This window comes from Pseudophryne corroboree, chromosome 3 (genome assembly GCF_028390025.1).
Source record: "Pseudophryne corroboree isolate aPseCor3 chromosome 3, aPseCor3.hap2, whole genome shotgun sequence".
NCBI classification, from domain to species: domain Eukaryota; kingdom Metazoa; phylum Chordata; class Amphibia; order Anura; family Myobatrachidae; genus Pseudophryne; species Pseudophryne corroboree.
Window position 1 is genome coordinate 648,406,757 of NC_086446.1, and position 21,100 is coordinate 648,427,856.

At 46.5% G+C, this 21,100-nt stretch overlaps 1 protein-coding gene across 2 annotated transcripts in view; it reads right to left on the bottom strand.

The window, feature by feature from the left end:
• The window catches only part of ANK3 (ankyrin 3), a 1,328,922-nt gene extending 1,307,869 nt beyond the window's left edge, over positions 1–21,053 (bottom strand). For both annotated transcript variants that reach the window (XM_063961780.1, XM_063961785.1), the window contains exon 1: positions 20,871–21,053. In XM_063961780.1, coding sequence (XP_063817850.1) covers positions 20,871–20,912 — 42 coding nt within the window. In that variant the 5' untranslated portion in view covers positions 20,913–21,053. The remainder of the gene's footprint in view (positions 1–20,870) is intronic.
• Between the last annotated feature and the right edge of the window lie 47 nt (positions 21,054–21,100).

Below are 21,100 nucleotides of genomic sequence, written 5' to 3' on the forward strand. Positions count from 1 at the left end.
ACTAATGCCCATTGGAGCGCTAATGTAAAGCGCTGAAATGATTAAAAAAATATATGGCTAAAAAATGAAAACGAATGAAAACCATATAGCAAATTAACTATTAAATACCTGAAGGTGAGAAACAACTTCGCAAGTTCATATGTATATATGCATATAGACAAAGACATTATGATATTATAGACACTGATTATCACTGAGCGTCCAGATCTTCATATGGCTGTCTTTAACGAAGCTGTAGTTTTAAACAATCCTTATGTCCATAAAAACGATTTCCATGATCCACATGGGTCACATGATTTTAGTTTCAGTGATTCAGAAACATAAAAGGTAATGAAGGACCCACTATTATCTGGAAGCATTATGGATCGTCCTAGATTCATTTATCGAAAAGCCAAGAATCTAAAGGACATTCTTGTAAAAAGTGCATTACCGATCGAAAGAATGCAAACCAGAATTACATCTAAAGGGTTTTTCCGTTGTGGCTTTTGTCCCATGTGTAAAAGTTGTAACATCGAAAGAAAAATAACAGAATATAAATCCAATCAAACACAGACCACATATCCCATCAAAGATTTCATTACTTGCTGCACCAAAAATGTTGTATATTTATTGGAATGCCATTGTGGCTTGCAATATATTGGTAGAACAGGAAGGTTGTTGAAAGAACGTTTATCAGAACATACGAGAAATATAAAAAAAGGTTATGAGCAGCAAAGTGTTTCTAATCATTTTAAAAACGTACATAACTGCAATCTTAAAGGGTTAAAATGTTTTATGGGCATTAAAATTGTTAAACATAATTGGAGAACTCGAAATTCTGAAAAACTTTTAGCACAAACAGAAATGAAAACTATACACCAATTAAAAACCCTATCACCAAGTGGTTTGAACTTAGAGTTCGAGGTGAAGTGGTTTCTGTAACGATTATGTATATCAGCTTGCCCTTTATAATGTCGTGTCTAAAGTCTCTTTTTTTATCTTTTATGTTTCTGAATCACTGAAACTAAAATCATGTGACCCATGTGGCTCATGGAAATCGTTTTTATGGACATAAGGATTGTTCAAAACTACAGCTTCGTTAAAGACAGCCATATGAAGATCTGGACGCTCAGTGATAATCAGTGTCTATAATATCATAATGTCTTTGTCTATATGCATATATACATATGAACTTGCGAAGTTGTTTCTCACCTTCAGGTATTTAATAGTTAATTTGCTATATGGTTTTCATTCGTTTTCATTTTTTAGCCATATATTTTTTTTAATCATTTCAGCGCTTTACATTAGCGCTCCAATGGGCATTAGTCTCATTATCCAATTTACGGCACAGCGGGTCTGTTAGCAGTGCAGGCACACGGATATCAGTTTTGCCTCCCGGTTCAGCGCTTTATAATAGCGCATCAAACTCAGCATAGATCAAGCATTATGGTTGTTTGGTTCCTGAAGGAGAGAAAAATAACTTCTTAAAGTAAGCTGAGGTCCAGCAAACTATTTTTACTTATGTGGAGGGCAATCGATGTGATTATTAATGCAGTGCCGTAACTAGACATTTTAGCGCTGTGTGCAAGAAATGGCATCGGCGCCCCCCCCCCATAATGCAAAACAGGGGCAGTGCGCGCATAAAATATAGGGGTGTGGCTTCATAGGGAAGGGGTGTGGCCACACAATAATACCAATTCAGATTACGGTGCACAGTAGTCTCCATTATTTAAATTACGCCACACAGTAGTGCCACTACACCAGGTAGAGCCCCTTTTACACATTACGGCAGAGTCCACCTTTTACACATTACGGCAGACAGCGTCCCCTTTTTACACATTACGGCAGACAGTCCCCATTTTTACACATTACGGCAGACAGAGTCCCCTTTTTACACATTACGGCAGACAGCGTCCCCCTTTTTACACATTACGGCAGACAGCGTCTTCCTTTTTACACATTACGGCAGCGTCCACTTTTTACACATTACGGCAGACAGCGTCCACTTTTTACACATTACGGCAGACAGCGTCCACCTTTTACACATTACGGCAGACAGCGTCCCCTTTTTACACATTACGGCAGACAGAGTCCCCTTTTTACACATTACGGCAGACAGCGTCCCCCTTTTTACACATTACGGCAGACAGCGTCTTCCTTTTTACACATTACGGCATTGCTAACATAGAGCATTTTAAATACGTCTTCTTATATATTACGGAAGACAGCGTCCACTTTTTACACATTACGGCAGACAGAGTCCACTTTTTACACACTACGGCAGAGTCCCCTTTTTACACATTACGGCAGACAGCGTCCACTTTTTACACATTACGGCAGACAGCGTCCTCCTTTTTACACATTACGGCAGACAGCGTCCTCCTTTTTACACATTACGGCAGCGTCCACTTTTTACACATTATGGCAGACAGCGTCCACTTTTTACACATTACGGCAGACAGCGTCCACTTTTTACACATTACGGCAGACAGCGTCCCCCTTTTTACAAATTAGGTCTGGTAGGGGATAGGGTGAGGGGACAGTTCCATAGTGGACAGGGTGAGGGTGCTGGGACAGGTCTGGTCGGGGATACGGTGTGAGGACAGATCTGGTGGGGGACAGGGTGAGGGTGCGGGACAGGTCTGGTAGGCTATATGTCTGGTAAGGGACAGGGTGAGGGGGCAGGTCTGGTAGGGGACAGGGTAAGGGTGCTGTGACAAGTCAGGTCGAGGACAGGGAGAGAATGCAGGGACAGAACATGTAGGGGACGCTAACCCCCTTCAATATTCTGCACAACATTACAGTACTTCACACAGCGTCCTCCCTACAGAAAACAATAAAATTACCTTCTAATTAACTCCTCTGAGCTGTGCCTGCAGTAGCTCCCCCGGCAGTCTGGTCACCGAAGAGGGGAGAAAAGGTAGGCGGAGCTGCTCGGCCGCAAGTCCCGCAAAACAAATCGTCCGGGTACGAGTGCCTCCAGGCCGCAGCCAGCCATATACATGTGGCTGCGGAACATATTTGCAGCCTGACCTCCCCTCCAGCCCATCCAGCCACTGCGATGCGTAGCCGGCGGTCTGTTTGACTCCTACCGTCTGTATCGTGAAGGACACAAAAGATACCTTTATGTGCACGCGAGACAGGACACTAATATAAGTGTTATTCCAAAAGCCTAGCTCGTTTTAAATGATTATATACCTGATACCTACTGGCAGAAAGATACCTTTATGGGAAAGCGAGACAGAACTATAAAGTGAGTGTCTTTCTGATAACGGGGAAACAGCTGAACGTTGTTCTGGATGAGGACATTTTCATTTCAAGTTCCCGTTTTAAAGTTTCAATATTTTAAAGCAGCGCTAGTTTGCAACCACCTTTTGTTTTGTATCTATTTGTCTTGCAGGGATTTATGTTACAAACTAGCAGCTTTTCGTCTGGTAGCGCAGGGCTGCTTATAGATTTTTTCTTTTCACTGTGGGGCATTTAACTGGCACTGTGGGGCATTTAACTGGCACTGTGGGGCAATGTAATTGGCACTGTGGGGCATGTAACTGGCACTGTGGGGCAATGTAACTGGCACTGTGGGGCATTGTATCTGGCACTGTGGGGCATGTATCCGGCACTGTGGGGCATTGTATCTGGCACTGTGGGGCAATGTAACTGGCACTGTGGGGCATTGTATCTGGCACTGTGAGGCAATGTAACTGGCACTGTGGGGCATGTAACTGGCACTGTGGGGCAATGTAACTGGCACTGTGGGGCATGTAACTGGCACTGTGGGGCAATGTAACTGGCACTGTAGGGCATGTAACCGGCACTGTGGGGCATTGTATCTGGCACTGTGGGGCAATTTTCAGTGGCCACACCCCTTCTGGTGCGAGTGTGGCCACGCCCATTTTTGCCACGCGCGCCTTCGGCGCACACACATGCTACTTTTGGTGTTTGTTTGGTTTTTTGGGGGGGGAGGGGGGGGGGGTGCCATTTTCCATCTTGCCCTGGGCTCCAAAAACCCTAGCTACGCCTCTGTGTGTATAGGAATATTCTATATATTTTGTGTACATTAAGCACAACACAAATGATATCTGACCTCACCTTCCACCCACAAGTGAAAACCTCTCCTCGACAAGTGATTTGTACCTCCCACTACCGCCTCAAGACTTTGCCTGTGCTGCTCCTAACCTCTAGAACTCTCTCCCTCTTCCAATCAGACTTTCCACCTCTCTACAAAAATTCAAACTGGCTCTCAAGACACACTTCTTCACCAAACCTTTCAGCTCTCTTCCTGACCCACTGCTCACTCTCTCCCTTTTATGCCACCTCTGTCTGTCTGCTACTCCCCTTTAGATCACAAATATTCAGGAGCAGGGCCATCTTCCCTCATGTGCTTTTCCTTATCTCACTTATATCATTATCTCCTCCCTACTGCCAACAATGGCACATAATGTGCTGGCGCTGCTTATTGGGTATTATTACTGCTGATGTGGCAATGTTTATAAACCTTGTAGGTCATGTTCGCAGGTGCAATTGCAATTTGCTCTGGATTAACAACTGCAATAATGCCTATTTCTCTGACGTCCTAGTGGATGCTAGGAACTCCGTAAGGACCATGGGGAATAGACGGGCTCCGCAGGAGACTGGGCACTCTAAGAAAGAATTAGGACTACTGGTGTGCACTGGCTCCTCCCTCTATGCCCCTCCTCCAGACCTCAGTTAGAATCAGTGCCCGGCTCGAGCTGGTTGCACACTAGGGGCTCTCCTGAGCTTCTAGTAAAAGAAAGTATTTATTAGGTTTTTTATTTTCAGTGAGATCTGCTGGCAACAGACTCACTGCTACGAGGGACTTAGGGGAGAGAAGCAAACCTACCTGCTTGCAGCTAGCTTGGGCTTCTAGGCTACTGGACACCATTAGCTCCAGAGGGATCGAACACAGGCCCAGCCTCGGTCGTCCGGTCCCGGAGCCGCGCCGCCGTCCCCCTTGCAGAGCCAGAAGCAAGAATAACGTCCTGGAAATCGGCGGCTGAAGACTCCGGTCTTCATTAAGGTAGCGCACAGCACTGCAGCTGTGCGCCATTGCTCCCTATGCACACCACATACTCCGGTCACTGATGGGTGCAGGGCGCTGGGGGGGGGGGGGGGGGGGGGGCGCCCTGGGCTGCAATTAGAGTACCTTAAATTGGCAAAAAGCACATAATATAGTCTGATAAACTATATATGTGCAAAAATCCCCTGCCATAATATTAATAAAAGAGCGGGAGAAGCCCACCGTGAAGGGGGCGGGGCTATCTCCCTCAGCACACTGGCGCCATTTCCTCTTCACAGCTCCGCTGGAAGACAGCTCCCCAGGCTCTCCCCTGCAGTTTCCAGGCTCAAAGGGTAAAAAAGAGAGGGGGGGGCACTAAATTTAGGCGCAAAACTGTATTTATATAGCTGCTATAGGGAAAATCACTTTGTGTAGTGTAAATCCCTGTTTATATAGCGCTGTGGTGTGTGCTGGCATACTCTCTCTCTGTCTCCCCAAAGGACTTTGTGGGGTCCTGTCCTCAGTCAGAGCATTCCCTGTGTGTGTGCGGTGTGTCGGTACGGCTGTGTCGACATGTTTGATGAGGAGGCTTATGTGGAGGCGGAGCAGGTGCCGATAAATGTGATGTCACCCCCTGCGGGGTCGACACCAGAGTGGATGGATATGTGGAAGGTTTTACACGACAGTGTCAACTCCTTACATAAAAGGTTCGATGACATAACAGCTGTGGGACAGCCGGCTTCTCAGCCAGTGCCTGCTCAGGCGTCTCAAAGGCCATCAGGGGCTCAAAAACGCCCGCTACCTCAGATGGCAGACACAGATGTCGACACGGAGTCTGACTCCAGTGTCGACGATGACGAGGCTAATGTACATTCCACGAGGGCCATCCGTTGCATGATTACGGCAATGAAAAATGTGTTGCACATTTCTGACATTAACCCAGGTACCACTAAAAAGGGTATTATGTTTGGGGAGAAAAAGCAACCAGTGGTTTTTCCCCCATCAGATGAGTTGATGAAGTGTGTGAAGAAGCGTGGGCTTCCCCCGATAAGAAGCTAGTGATTTCTAAAAAGTTACTGATGGCGTACCCTTTCCCGCCAGAGGACAGGTTACGTTGGGAGACATCCCCGAGGGAGGATAAAGCGCTCACACGCTTGTCAAAAAAGGTGGCACTGCCGTCTCAGGATACGGCCGCCTTAAAGGAGCCTGCAGATAGAAAGCAGGAGGCTATCCTGAAGTCTGTATATACACACTCAGGTACTATACTGAGACCTGCTATTGCTTCAGCATGGATGTGCAGTGCTGCAGCAGCGTGGTCAGATTCCCTGTCTGATAACATTGATTCCCTTGACAGGGACACTATATTGCTAACCATAGAGCATATTAAAGACGTAGTCTTATATATGAGAGATGCACAGAGGGATATCTGCCGGCTGGCATCTAGAATTAATGCAATGTCCATTTCTGCCAGGAGAGTATTATGGAGTCGGCAGTGGACAGGTGATGCGGATTCTAAAAGGCACATGGAGGTTTTGCCTTACAAGGGTGAGGAATTGTTTGGGGATGGTCTCTCGGACCTCGTTTCCACAGCAACAGCTGGGAAGTCGACATTTTTACCTCAGGTTCCCTCACAGCCTAAGAAAGCACCGTACTATCAGGTACAGTCCTTTCGGCCCCAGAAAGGCAAGCGGGTTAAAGGCGCGTCCTTTCTGCCCAGAGGCAGGGGTAGAGGGAAAAAGCTGCACCATACAGCCAGTTCCCCAAGAACAAAAATCCTCCCCTGCTTCCACTAAATCCACCGCATGACGCTGGGGCTCCACTGGTGGAGCCAGGTGCGGTGGGGGCCCGCCTCCGGCACTTCAGCGACCGGTGGGTTCGCTCACAGGTGGATCCCTGGGTTCTACAAGTGGTATCTCAGGGATACAAGCTGGAATTCGAGACATCTCCCCCTCGCCGTTACCTCAAATCAGCCTTGCCAGCTACTCCCCAGGACAGGGAGGTAGTGCTGGCGGCAATTCACAAGCTGTACCTCCAGCAGGTGATAATAAAAGTTCCCCTCCTTCAACAGGGACGGGGTTACTATTCCACAATGTTTGTGGTACCGAAACCAGATGGTTCGGTGAGACCCATTCTAAATTTGAAATCCTTGAACACTTATATAAGGAAGTTCAAGTTCAAAATGGAATCGTTAAGGGCGGTTATTGCAAGCCTGGAAGAGGGGGATTACATGGTATCACTGGACATCAAGGATGCTTACCTGCATGTCCCCATTTACCCACCTCATCAGGTGTACCTCCGTTTTGTGGTACAGGACTGCCATTACCAATTCCAGATGTTGCCGTTTGGTCTGTCCACGGCACCGAGGGTATTTACCAAAGTAATGGCCGAAATGATGATACTCCTTCGAAAGAAGGGAGTTATAATTATCCCGTACTTGGACGATCTCCTTATAAAGGCGAGGTCCAGGGAGCAGTTGTTGGTCGGAGTAGCACTATCTCAGGAAGTGCTACAACAGCACGGCTGGATTCTGAATATCCTAAAGTCGCAGCTGGTTCCTACGACGCGTCTGGGTATGATTCTGGACACAGAACACAGAACAGAAGAAGGTGTTTCTCCCGGTGTTTCTCCCGGAGGAGAAGGCCAAGGAGTTGTCATCTCTAGTCAGAGACCTCCTGAAACCAAAACAGGTGTCGGTGCATCACTGCACGCGAGTCCTGGGAAAGATGGTAGCTTCTTACGAGGCAATTCCATTCGGCAGGTTCCATGCAAAGATCTTTCAGTGGGATCTGTTAGACAAGTGGTCCGGATCGCATCTTCAGATGCATCGGCTGATCACCCTGTCCCCGAGGGCCAGGGTTTCTCTGCTGTGGTGGCTGCAGAGTGCATCTTCTCGAGGGCCGCAGATTCGGCATACAGGACTGGGTCCTGGTGACCACGGATGCAAGCCTCCGAGGTTGGGGGGCAGTCACTCAGGGAAGTAACTTCCAAGGACAATGGTCGAGTCAGGAGGCTTCCCTACACATAAATATTCTGGAACTAAGGGCCATTTACAATGCCCTAAGTCAGGCAAGACCCCTGCTTCAAAACCAGCCGGTGCTGATTCAGTCAGACAACATCACGGCGGTCGCCCATGTGAACCGACAGGGCGGCACAAGAAGCAGGATGGCGATGGCAGAAGCCACAAGGATTCTCCGATGGGCGGAAAATCACGTGATAGCACTGTCAGCAGTGTTCATTCCGGGAGTGAACAACTGGGAAGCAGACTTCCTCAGCGGGCACGACCTCCACCCGGGAGAGTGGGGACTTCATCCAGAAGTCTTCCAGCTGATTGTAAATCGTTGGGAAAGGCCACAGGTGGACATGATGGCGTCCCGCCTCAACAAAAAGCTAAAAAGATATTGCGCCAGGTCAAGAGACCCTCAGGCGATAGCTGTGGACGCTCTAGTGACACCATGGGTGTACCAGTCGGTTTATGTGTTCCCTCCTCTTCCTCTCATACCAAAGGTGCTGAGGATAATAAAAAAAAGAGAGGAGTAAGAACTATACTCATCGTTCCGGATTGGCCAAGAAGGACTTGGTACCTGGAACTACAAGAAATGACCTCAGAGGACCCTTTGCCTCTGCCTCTCAGACAGGACCTGCTACAGCAGGGGCCCTGTCTGTTCCAAGACTTACCGCGGCTGCGTTTGATGGCATGGCGGTTGAACGCCGGATCCTGATGGAAAAGGGCATTCCGGTTGAAGTCATTCCTACGCTGATAAAAGCTAGGAAGGATGTGACAGCAAAACATTATCACCGCATATGGCGAAAATATGTTGCTTGGTGTGAGGCTATGAAGGCCCCCACTGAAGAATTTCAGCTGGGTCGATTTCTGCACTTCCTACAATCAGGCGTGACTATGGGCCTAAAATTGGGATCCATTAAAGTCCAGATTTCGGCCCTGTCTATTTTCTTTCAAAAAGAACTGGCTTCACTGCCTGAAGTTCAGATGTTTGTTAAGGGAGTGCTGCATATTCAGCCCCCTTTTGTGCCCCCAGTGGCACCTTGGGATCTCAACGTTGTGTTGGATTTCCTAAAATCACATTGGTTTGAGCCACTTCAGACCGTTGAATTAAAATATCTCACGTGGAAAGTGGTCATGCTTTTGGCCTTGGCTTCGGCTAGGCGGGTGTCAGAATTGGCGGCTTTGTCCTGTAAAAGCCCCTATCTGATCTTCCATATGGACAGAGCAGAATTGAGGACTCGTCCCCAATTCCTCCCTAAGATGGTCTCAGCGTTTCATTTGAACCAACCTATTGTGGTGCCTGCAGCTACCCGGGACTTGGAGGCTTCCAAGTTGCTGGACGTAGTCCGGGCCCTGAAAATCTATGTTTCCAGGACGGCTAGAGTCAGAAAGACTGACTCGCTGTTTATCCTGCATGCACCCAACAAGCTGGGTGCTCCTGCTTCTAAGCAGACTATTGCTCGCTGGATCTGCTCCACGATTCAACTTGCACATTCTGCGGCTGGACTGCCGCATCCTAAATCGGTAAAAGTCCATTCCACGAGGAAGGTGGGCTCTTCTTGGGCGGCTGCCCGAGGGGTCTCGGCTTTACAACTTTGCCGAGCTGCTACCTGGTCGGGATCAAACAAGTTTGCAAAATTCTACAAGTTTGATACCCTGGCCGAGGAGGACCTTGAGTTTGCTCATTCGGTGCTGCAGAGTCATCCGCACTCTCCCGCCCGTTTGGGAGCTTTGGTATAATCCCCATGGTCCTTACGGAGTTCCCAGCATCCACTAGGATGTCAGAGAAAATAAGAATTTACTCACCGGTAATTCTATTTCTCGTAGTACATAGTGGATGCTGGGCGCCCATCCCAAGTGCGGATTGTCTGCAATACTTGTATATAGTTATTGCCTAACTAAAGGGTTATTGTTATGAGCCATCTGTTCAGTGAGGCTCAGTTGTTATTCATACTGTTAACGAGTTGTACGGTGTGATTGGTGTGGCTGGTATGAGTCTTACCCGGGATTCCAAATCCTTTCCTTGTTGTGTCAGCTCTTCCGGGCACAGTTTCCCTAACTGAGGTCTGGAGGAGGGGCATAGAGGGAGGAGCCAGTGCACACCAGTAGTCCTAATTCTTTCTTAGAGTGCCCAGTCTCCTGCGGAGCCCGTCTATTCCCCATGGTCCTTACGGAGTTCCCAGCATCCACTACGGACTACGAGAAATAGAATTACCGGTGAGTAAATTCTTATTTTCAGCTTCTCCCTTGTGTACTAGCATGCACTGGACTGTGCAAGCCTTGAGACACCTACTTTCAATGCGTGTGGACAGTACAAATCCGCTACTGGTTCTGAACCCACCACCATCACACCATTGTATGCACCATTCACACTTGCACACTTTCACACTTTTTACTTTAACTTTTTATTTTATCTCCACATTAGAATAAAAGAAAGAAGATAAGGTTTCAAACACAGCCAGTAATCGCAGGCATTATTTATAACTGAATCGACCCCAAAGAATGACAAGTTTTGGCTCCTCTGATGAACATTTGAATAGAATTATACAGCACAGTTTTAAAGAACCAACCATCAATTCCTGTTAAATATACAGAACAAACACTATCATAATAGTCTACATATTGGTTCCCAATAAACAAAATGGAAAATGTCACTTTTGCAGCATTTCTTTTTAGATGGTGCTACTGCCATAGTTTATAATTAATTACCTTATCTATAACCAGGATGAAGGTGTCTAGCAAAATGCCCTAATAATCTTCAAATGGTTGTGTACAGTGAAGGCACACAATTATAAGGTCCATTAAACTCATGGACTAAGTAACCCAAGGTCTGATTACCATGATTAAAAGTTTCCCCTTGTTAAGGGTGATTTAGCCAAAGTGCATGCAAAATTTGCGCAGCCCAATGGCAGATTAGGTTACGTGAAGTTGGGATGTATAGTTTCACAGCAGCTGGAGTGCTACGGGTTGCCTACCCCTGCATATTATGGATCTAGTCATAGGCATAACTATAGTGGGTGCAAGGGGTGCCATTGCTATAGGGCCCAGAGGTTACTGGATGCCTGGACCAGGTTATAAAGTTGCATACCAGTTTTCCAGATTTGTCTGCTAAATAATTGGGTGTGATCCATTGCTCAGCCTGAATTGTGTGACATTACATTTTTAGTGAGAGAAGTGTGTAGTGGATGTTATAACGGTAAAGGTGGTGTAATTATGTCCCCCTACATCCCGCCCCCTCACAATCCCGACGGTCGGCACGCCGACCAGCAGGGTCTATTCCCACTCGTGGGTGTCCAAGACAAACATAGAGTAGGAATAGAACCCGTGGCAACCGTAGGTCGCCACCGAGCCTGCAACGTGGCGAGCGCAGCGAGTCCGCAAGGGGCTTGCCGCACTCGCCACCCCCCATTGGGATTCCACTGCCAGGATCCCGGCGTCAGTATACTGACTGGTGGTCACGCATACCACACCGTAATGGGGCACTGTAATGTGGCATAATTGAACTGGAGGGGTTGGGTCTGTTTCACCGGCAGCCAGGATCCCAGCGGTCAGCATCCCGACGCCGGGATCCCAGCCGCAGAATGCCGGCATGGAGGAGGCGAGCGTAACTAAGCCCCTTTGGACTCGGTTGCGAGCTAAGCTCGCCACAAGATCTATTCCCACTCTATGGGTGTCATGGACAACCACAAGTGGAAACAGTCCCTGTTAGTTGGTATGCCGACAGTCGGGATGTTCAGGTGGCGGGATGGAGGTGTTGGTATTGTGATTGCCGGTCACATAACATCCCGAATGGAGACACTATAGTGTGGCATAATATGAACTGGGCCTTATAACGTAGCAAAATTTGAACGGGAGGGCACTCTAGCGTGGCACAGTATGAACAGGGGGCACTGTACTGAGGCAGAATATCAATTGGGAATACTGTTTGTCATAATGTGAATTAGGGGTACTGTATGGCATAATACAGTCCTGAGACCGCTCCTCCACCCCCCTGCCTCATGCCTTGAACATCTCAGCTTTGCTTACTTACTGCCATCAGGCTACCTCCCGCTTACTTGCACCTCAAGTCATCTGTCTGTCGACCCTTCCCACTAGATTGTTAGCTCTTCAGAGCAGGGCCCTCTTTCCTCTTGTTCTCTAAGCCCTCTTCTCGACACATTTTACTCACAGCTCTCTCCTACGCAGCGACCAGCTTTACCCGCTTTTTCTCCTGCTGGTAAAGGCTCATCTCCATCTATGGCCACCAGCCCCAAGTAGTACGATGACCACTCCCTGACTACTTACATCTTAGCTGTACGCTATTTCTGTTATTTATTCATTGTAATGCAAATTTTTCTCTCTCCCTGTACTGTCCTTTGTACAGAGCTGCGAAAAACTTGTGGCGCCTTATAAATAAAATGTAATAATAATAATAATAATAATAATAACAATAATGTGTACTAGCAGCCCTACAGTGTGACATCATGTAAACTAGGGAACTACGATGGTGTATAAAATTAACTAGGGCATTACTATGGTACAGAAAATGAATTACGGCACTGTTATGGGTCATACAATTGACAACTGCTTAGGAGAGCCCCCACTGCAGATGTCACCTCGCAGCAACCTTCTAATCCCTAGTACTCTTTCAGATCAGAATTGTGCATTGTCTGTAAGGAGCAACGGGGAGAGGGCCATCCACCATTATAGTACTAACAGGAAAAAACTTAGGGTTAGGGTATTAGGGTTAATGTAGAAGTTTGGGTTAGTGTATTAGGGTTGGTGTAGCGGTTTGGGTTAGGATATTAGAGTTAGTTTAGAGGTTTTGATTAGAGAATAGGTATTAGGGTTGTGTAGGGTTTAATGGATTGAGTTTGGGATTAGGGTGTGGTTTGTGGTTAAGCATGAGTTCAATTTTAGGATTATGGTAGGGATGCTATGCGTCCTAGATTTACAGTTTTAAATATCTTTCTGTAGATACAGGTCCAGATCCAGTGCTGTCTGTGTCAAGGTGCGTTTACACTAATCGATTTTCATCCATAAAAGTTAAAGATTTCCCTTGAAATTTCCCTAGTTGCAGAATGAATGATATAGAGCAGGCATTCCCAACCACGGTCCTCAAGGCACACCAACAGGACAGGTTTTAGTGATATCCAGGCTGCAGCACAGATGGTTAAATCAAAATAACTGAGCTACTAATTAAGTCACCTGTGCTGAGGCCTGGATATCACTAAAACCTGCACTGTTAGTGTGCCTTGAGCACCGTGGTTGGGAATGCCTGATATAGAGCATACACACTGAACAATATAGTTAACTATATCGTTCAGTGACGTCACCCCTCTCATCCCCGAACATGCAATCGTTAACGATATAGCCTAAATTTGACTGCACGTTCACTTGCTAAAGATTAACGATAACAAGCCGCAGGAGCACGCATCATTGTCGTTATAGTGCACACACACTAGCCGATAGCACAATAGTATCATTATTATGCATTAAAATTGCCTAGTGTGTACGCACCTTTAGGTGGAAGTGCAGTCTCATTTAAACACTCATCTATACACCCAGATCCTGTCCAGTCCAAGAAATACAGGGTCCTGAACCAATAATCCTGAGAATGCAGCCTATCGATTTATGACTAGTGACAATGTTGTTAACCGATGTTCTCTGATAAAATGAGAAATGTTTGGACACATAAAATGGTTTCATCCACTGTATGTGGGCGGTTGGTTTACTTTAAATGTGACACAGGTTTCAAATCTACTTCCGAAAGATCTAGGGCCTGATTTAAGGTGCATACACACTGGGCGTTTTTGCCCCCTGCCAGCTGACATCGCTGGACTGAAAAGCGCTCAGTGCATACACACTTAGCGCTTTTCCCACCTGCCCAGCGATGTCAGCAGGGGTGAGCGGCTTTCCATAGCAGGACGCTATGGAAAGCCGCTCACCCCGCCGTTCATCTACTGGTAATACCAGTAGATGAACGGCGAACACTGCCGATGAAGCGGGAGCGCGCATCAGTGGTCATCGCTCATCGCTGGGGCATACACATTGGGCGGCTTTGCGCTAAAAGCAGCTCAACACACCAAAAGTCAGCTGCTTTCAGCAAAAAATCACCAGTGTGTATGGGCCTTTAGATTTGGATGCAATGCAGATGTTCATGCAACTGAGAGATTATTGGTAGTCTGTACTGTGCTGTGATCGCACTACACAGGCACCAAGGTACTTTTGTGATGCCACTCACAACCAGGAATGAAAATATAGTGCTATGGATTGTAGAAGGAGGAGGCCCCAAACCGGTACCTCGTCTAGGGCCCCATGAGGTCTAAATCCGGCTCAGATTGCACACATAAAAGCAAGCCCTGTGCCACCATTCCTAACCCATGCATTATCTTGGTCATCATGAGATTAGATTTAGGACCTACTGTACTTACTGTAGTTGAGGTGGGAATTCACAACATACATTAGATGTTTATTAATAATTTAAAAACAAACACAACAAAACACTTACTGACAAAGCTATTCAGGAGTTTAACCTCAGCATTAAAATATTACAGAACTAATGGAAGCTAATAAAAATCGTATGTGCATTTCCGCAATGGTTACTTTATTGAATCTCCAGATCCACAGAGTATCCAGTGGGATAAGAAGACTGACAATTAGGCTTTGCTCACATTACTTCACTGTGGTGCCAAGGAAACATAATTGTAATACCACTGTCTAAGGTTGAAATGAACACTTTGCAGTAATATTTAAGTCTACTTCATACATTCTGATAGTGAAACCTAGAGCGAAGCTTATTTAACATTAAAGTTCATTCAAATATTCCTTTCCTCATTCCTTTAAGAGATTGACTTTAAACTTTCTACATTTCAAACAGTTGATATATTTCCAGAGTATGACATTGGATCACTAGCATACACAGATAGGGTTATGTTGCCTACTGCATATGGGGGGTCATTCCGACCTGATCGCACGCTGCTGTGCGATCAGGTCTGAACAGCACATGCGTGTGGGCCGCAATGCGCAGGCGCATCGTTGCCCGGCGACGGCGGATTGAAAAAAGAAAGCGTTCGCAGCGGCGAACGCAAGAAGATTCACTGGAAGAGGCCGGCTCGGGGGTGTCAACTAACAGTTTTCTGGGAGTGTCGAAGAGAACGCAGGCGTGCCCGGCCGTTTGCAGGGAGGGATCTTGGACGTCGGCTCCAGGAAGGATCATCACAGCAGGTGAGTAAAGGTGCATACACACTGGATGTTTTTGCCCAGCGTGTATGCACAGCGATGATCGCTGACATCGCTGGACTGAAAAGCACTCAGTGCATACACACTGAGCGATTTTCCCCCCTGCCCAGCGATGTCAGCGGGGGTGAACAGCTATCCATAGCAGGACGCTATGGAAAGCCGCTCACCCCGCCATTCATCTACTGGTAATACCAGTAGATGAACGGCGGCTGCCAGCGATGAAGCGGGAGCGCGCATCAGCGCTCACCGCTTGTCCATACACACTGGGCGGCTTTGAGCTGAAAGCAGCTCAAAACACCAAAAGTTACCTGCTTTCAGCTCAAAATCGCCCAGTGTGTATGGGCCTTAAGTCTTCAGCTGTGCAGAGACTGCACAAACTTTTTGCTTGTGCAGCTCTCTGCACAGCCGATCGCACCCCTGCACAGCTCTAACCCCCTCCCCTGTAGGCGGCGATTACCTGGTCGCAGCAGTGCAAAAAATAGCCTGCGTGCGACCAGGTCGGAATGACCCCGGAGGTACTCATGATATGTCACCAAAATGGAAACTTCATAGTTTATTTATAGGCCTGTAGGCAGTGCAATTTTCCTTTGAATGACTCACTTTTGCACAGACATCTGTTAAATATTGGCTATCTACTATATAAAAGTGAAAATTTGTGTCTCTGTCTTGCTATACAAATCCACAGTTTACAAGCTATGATCGTGAAATTTGACATACAAGTGTATTAAAACATGCCCGAGGCAACTAAAAAAATTAGAAATCCCTAGCACCCCTATGGGGGAGACAGCAACACAGAGTGTATCAGGAGACAGCATAACTCCGGAATTGCTGGAGCAATGTACTCACAAATTGGTACACATATGCCTCACAGTCTGGGAACAAACATTGTGGGGGGGAAACACCCCTAGCACCCCTAGGGGTGAGGCAGCAGCACCGAGTACTTTAGCAGACAGCATAACTCTGGAATACCTGCAGTAATTTACAACAAACTTGGTACACATATGACTTACACTCTGGGACCAAACACTGTGGGGGACAGACACCCCTAGCACCCCTAGGGGTGAACAGCAGCACCGAGTATGTCAGCATACAGCATAACTGTGGAAGGCCTGGAGCACTTTACACGAAACTTGGGACACATCTGACGTACAATCTATCAACAAACTCTGTGGGAGTTAGGGGTGGGCCTGCAGCACAGAGTATTTCAGGATACAGCATAACTCACGAATGCCTAGACCAATTTTAAACAAACTTGCTACACATATGAATTACAATTTGGGAACAAACACTGTGAGGGTAACAAACCCTAGCACCCCTAGGGGTGGGGCAGCAGCACAGAGTTTTTCAGCAGACCGCATAACTCTGCAATGCCTGGAGCAATTTACACCAAAATTGGTACACATATGACTTACACTCTGGGAACAAACACTGTGAGGGTAACACACACCTATCCCCCCTAGGGGTGGTCTTCTGTATGCCGGCGGTTGGGCTCCCGGCGCTCAGTATACCGGCGCCGGGAGCCCGACAGCCGGCATACCGACACTTATTTTCCCTTGTGGGGGTCCACGACCCCCATAGAGGGAGAATAAAATAGTGTGGCGCGCGTAGCGCGCCACCGTGCCCGTAGCGTGGCGAGCGCAGCGAGCCCGCAAGGGGCTCATTTGCGCTCGCCACACTGTCGGTAAGCCGGCAGTCGGCCTCCCGGCGCCGGTCTGCTGGTCGCCGGGAGCCCGACCGCCGGCCAGCCGTAGTGAACCCCCCCCTAGGGGTGGCCCAGCTGCACAGATTATTTCAGGACATGCATGATATGTCAGTGATGATTTGCCAAATGTTCTATTGTTTTGAAGTAAAAATAAATAAATGCCACCAAAGAAAACAGCTACTAATGGTGTAAATAAAAACAATTCCACAGGGAATAAAATGTTAGTGGCAACATGTGTGTTTAATCTTTACATTGATGTTTGTAAATAAACATTCTTAAAATCTCGGGCAACGCCGGGTACTCCAGCTAGTAGTGCATATAGTTCAAAATATTTGGCTACAGTGCCAACAGATTTATGAAAAATATATCATGCTCATATATACTTCACATTAGTTTAATGTACTATGACAAATAACTGTTCAGACAAACAGCCTGATCTCATACATATATTTGTTTATAAACAATTCCCCAGTAGCATGTAATACCCTAATAGTGTAAAACAGTGCATACTTTTCTAAATTAGGGTCAGCGTAACCCTGGCCTAAACACACAAAGTCCAGCCAGATTATCTGCATTGCAACCTATTGAACTGTTCCTGCCAGGATGTAGTTGTGTGACCGGCGGTCAGGAGACCACCAGTCACAATACCGATGCCAGGATTCCGTCCCCCCGGTGGTCTCCTGACCGACGGTCACACATACCCAACCCGTTCCTGCCTACAGAGCAACATATGCACTGAGACAGTGCTGTCACTGAGACGTGAGGTGCTAGACTGAGACACAGTGATGCTGAGACAGGAGGTGCTAGACGCAGTGATGTCACTGAGACACAACGTACTAGAGATATTACTGAGGTATAAGGTGCTAGAGATATCAATGAGACATAGTAATGTCACTTAGACATGTGATACTAGATGTATTATTAAGACACAGTGATATGACAATGAGATGATTTATAGAGATATAAATGAGACACAGTGATGTCACTGAAAAATGAGGGACTATAGATGATATTACTGAGCCGTGAGGTACTAGAGATAGTAATGAGATAGTGATGTAACTGAGACATAAAGTACCGAGACACAGTGATGTCACTGAGGCCACTGCATATCTGAAATCCATCCTAAAAGTCATATCTAAAGGATGCACCTAAGTCAATATCATCCACATTACTATTACCCCTTTCACATCGCACAAATAACCCAGTATCAACCCGGCATATTGCTGGGTCAAGGAGCGGTGTGAAAGGGGTAAGGTCCGATTTCCTAGATCGCCTGACCCGGTATTTCAACCTGGGTTAAAAGAAGGGTTTAACACGGGTGCGGTGTGAACGGGTTACTCGTGTTGTTGTGACCCGAGACCCGTTCACACTATAGAGGAGGTAGCACTTGGAGATTACCTGATCTCCAGGCATCTGCTCCGCCCCCGGTGCCGTCAACGCCGCCTCTGCCCCCCACCCAATATAGCAACCCGATCCGGCATATTACTGGGTCGAGAAGCCTGTGTGAAAGGGTCCAACGCCGGGTCACACCTGCTTCCAAATCCCGGGTGCGACCAGGCGCTGCGATATCACTGGCATAGCTGACTATCATCTCCACGTTCTTGGTACTGAACTTACTTCTAAGGTCTAAAGTCAGCACAAATATGTCACGCTAAGCTCAAATACAGCCACATTTTGGTAAGCATGCCCAGTGCGGAACGGCGGATTTCTATGCACAGCATACTGACTTGCATCCAGCTCTAACTGAGGCCCTAAATGTAGGGAGTTATTTTACGTCTCATACAGCATTTTAACATTGACTGTCCAAAATACAACATAAGGGAAAAAAACATTCATACATACTTTCTGACAAGCGATCGCTTCCATTTGCTCTGTATCAGAATCAACTGTCTGTAGTATGTCTAAATGTTAACACTGTAAATATACAATGGCTGACTAAGGTAATGCACTTAGAACACTATGCTGCAGAGAATCTCCGAGGCGCATTAATGAACACGCTTCAAACACTCTAAAGGGGGGTACACACGGAGTGATTTTTACTTAATTTCTAAGCAATATGACTAGATTGCTTAGAAATTAAGCACACATTGCTCTGTGTGTAGGGTGGCGGCGACAGCGATGCGCAGTCCCGCGCGTCGCTATTGCCGGCTCTAGATTTGGCATGCATGCATGCCAAATCTAGTCAGGTTACTCATTTCACCACTGTGTGCAGTGAGCGCCCCCCCCTCTCCTCCGCACAGCACACATCGCGCTGAGTGCTGAGCGGGGGGAGAGATGTGTGCTGAGTGGTCTGTCATAGATCGCTCAGCATACCTCTCTATGTGTGTACCCCCTTTAAAAGTGAGGAAGGTGTTGTCCATGCTTCAGCTAATGTTATCCTTCTCTGTTAGTGTGCACGAGCCCTTCCATTTATTTTGCATTTATTTATTAATTTTTACCCTAATGCTAATATCAGTGATATGCAGCACATGATAACTGTAAATTAAATTCTAAGTGTATTTACAAAGGTTTAAAACTTCTGACACATGACCTTGCTAACACACTAGTATGAATACTGTAAATAGAATAAGTCAGTGGATCCCAAACGGTGTACCGCCAGACTCTTACAGGGGTGCCTCGGGTTGGTGGTCCAGGACCAAATCAAATTATTTATAGTCAAAGTGTTCAGCAAAACCAGTGCTGGTGACTGCCAGTCATAAAACGTGGACACTCAGAAGCACAACCCTGCCCTCCGCCACATATCTGAACCTAAGGATGACAGGTGGGCACAATGTACCTTATTGAATATTGAATTTTTTTCCAAATGTATTAATAAAAAAACTTTTATCCCAGGGGTGCCATGTAAATAATGCCCATACTCTGGGGCACCATGATTTAAGAATGTTTGGGAACCACTGGAATAAGTCCTGCAGGTGGCCTAAGGGGACTCTAGATGGAACACTTACCCTGTTTTGAGCTTAGAATAGTGGATGGTACAAAACAAGAATTAGAAACATATTTACTTCTTTTTCTTGTAATTAATGAACCAAATGTATTCCCAAAACACAGATCCATTGCAATGTATTCTCAATTTTCTATTAGCATGTGGGAAAAAAAAGTCCAGCTCTGAAGCAACATAACATCTAGGTAATGATCCACTTAGAATTTTCTCATTTGCATTTTATTACACAAAGCTTAAAATGAGAAAAGTACTGAAACGACTTTGTTACATACTGTACTACACACCAGCCTGCAGATAAGTTATGTCTTCCTTTTATATTTCAGACAAGATAAAGCAGAACTAACAGTTCAAAAGCAAATAAACATAGTTAATAAAAATTGTCTTTGTTTTGGAAATAAAAATTGTCTTTATTTTGGAAAGTGACCCTATTATTTATCAGTATCATGCTCTGATCAGGCAGCTAAATAACTTCTAAAGGCACAGGGCAGTGGAATTCAATTGAAAGCAAGCCAGTGTCTAGCTGCTTGCACACATCTGACTATAACAGAGCCACAGAGGGGCTGGCACCGAGACTCACTGCAAATGGAACTGACAGGTCCCCAGCTTTATGAAAACAAACTCACTTCTGTGCAAGACTGCATGGTGCATTGTATCCTTGTTTCAGTGTGCTCTGAAGCCTAAACACAACCACACTCATCATGCAGCTTCTATGTTATATATTCCACATCATTTCATTTATACAAAGATATAACGAATCTCAATCAGGAGTGTGTGCAAACTGTGCATCTCCGGCTGTTCTGGAACTACAAGACCCAGCATACCCTTTTACTGGGACTTGTAGTACCAGAACAGCTGGAGATCCACAAGTTACCTACTTTTGCTCGCGCACACCATTCCACTGGAGATTGTGTATATCTAAGCACAGAACGATTAACTCAATAGTAGCAACGTCTTGAGAATGCAGAAAGCCTCATCGTGCAGAAAGTTACTTAAGGTCGCAACTCACCTGATTTCTTCCTTTGCTACCTCCTGCAGGAGAGGAAGCCATAATGTACACCTGGTGGAAACTTGTATCGCTCTTCCCAAGTTACATACAATCCCAGTGGAATCCTAGAAGAGAAGAAACGCGAGGTCCACAAAGATCCTGTGTGCCGTGATTTAGCTGTGTCCTCCCTGGATACTTGTAGCTGCTGAGCCTCCAGCTTGCTAGCATTGCATTACACACAGAGAGAGTGG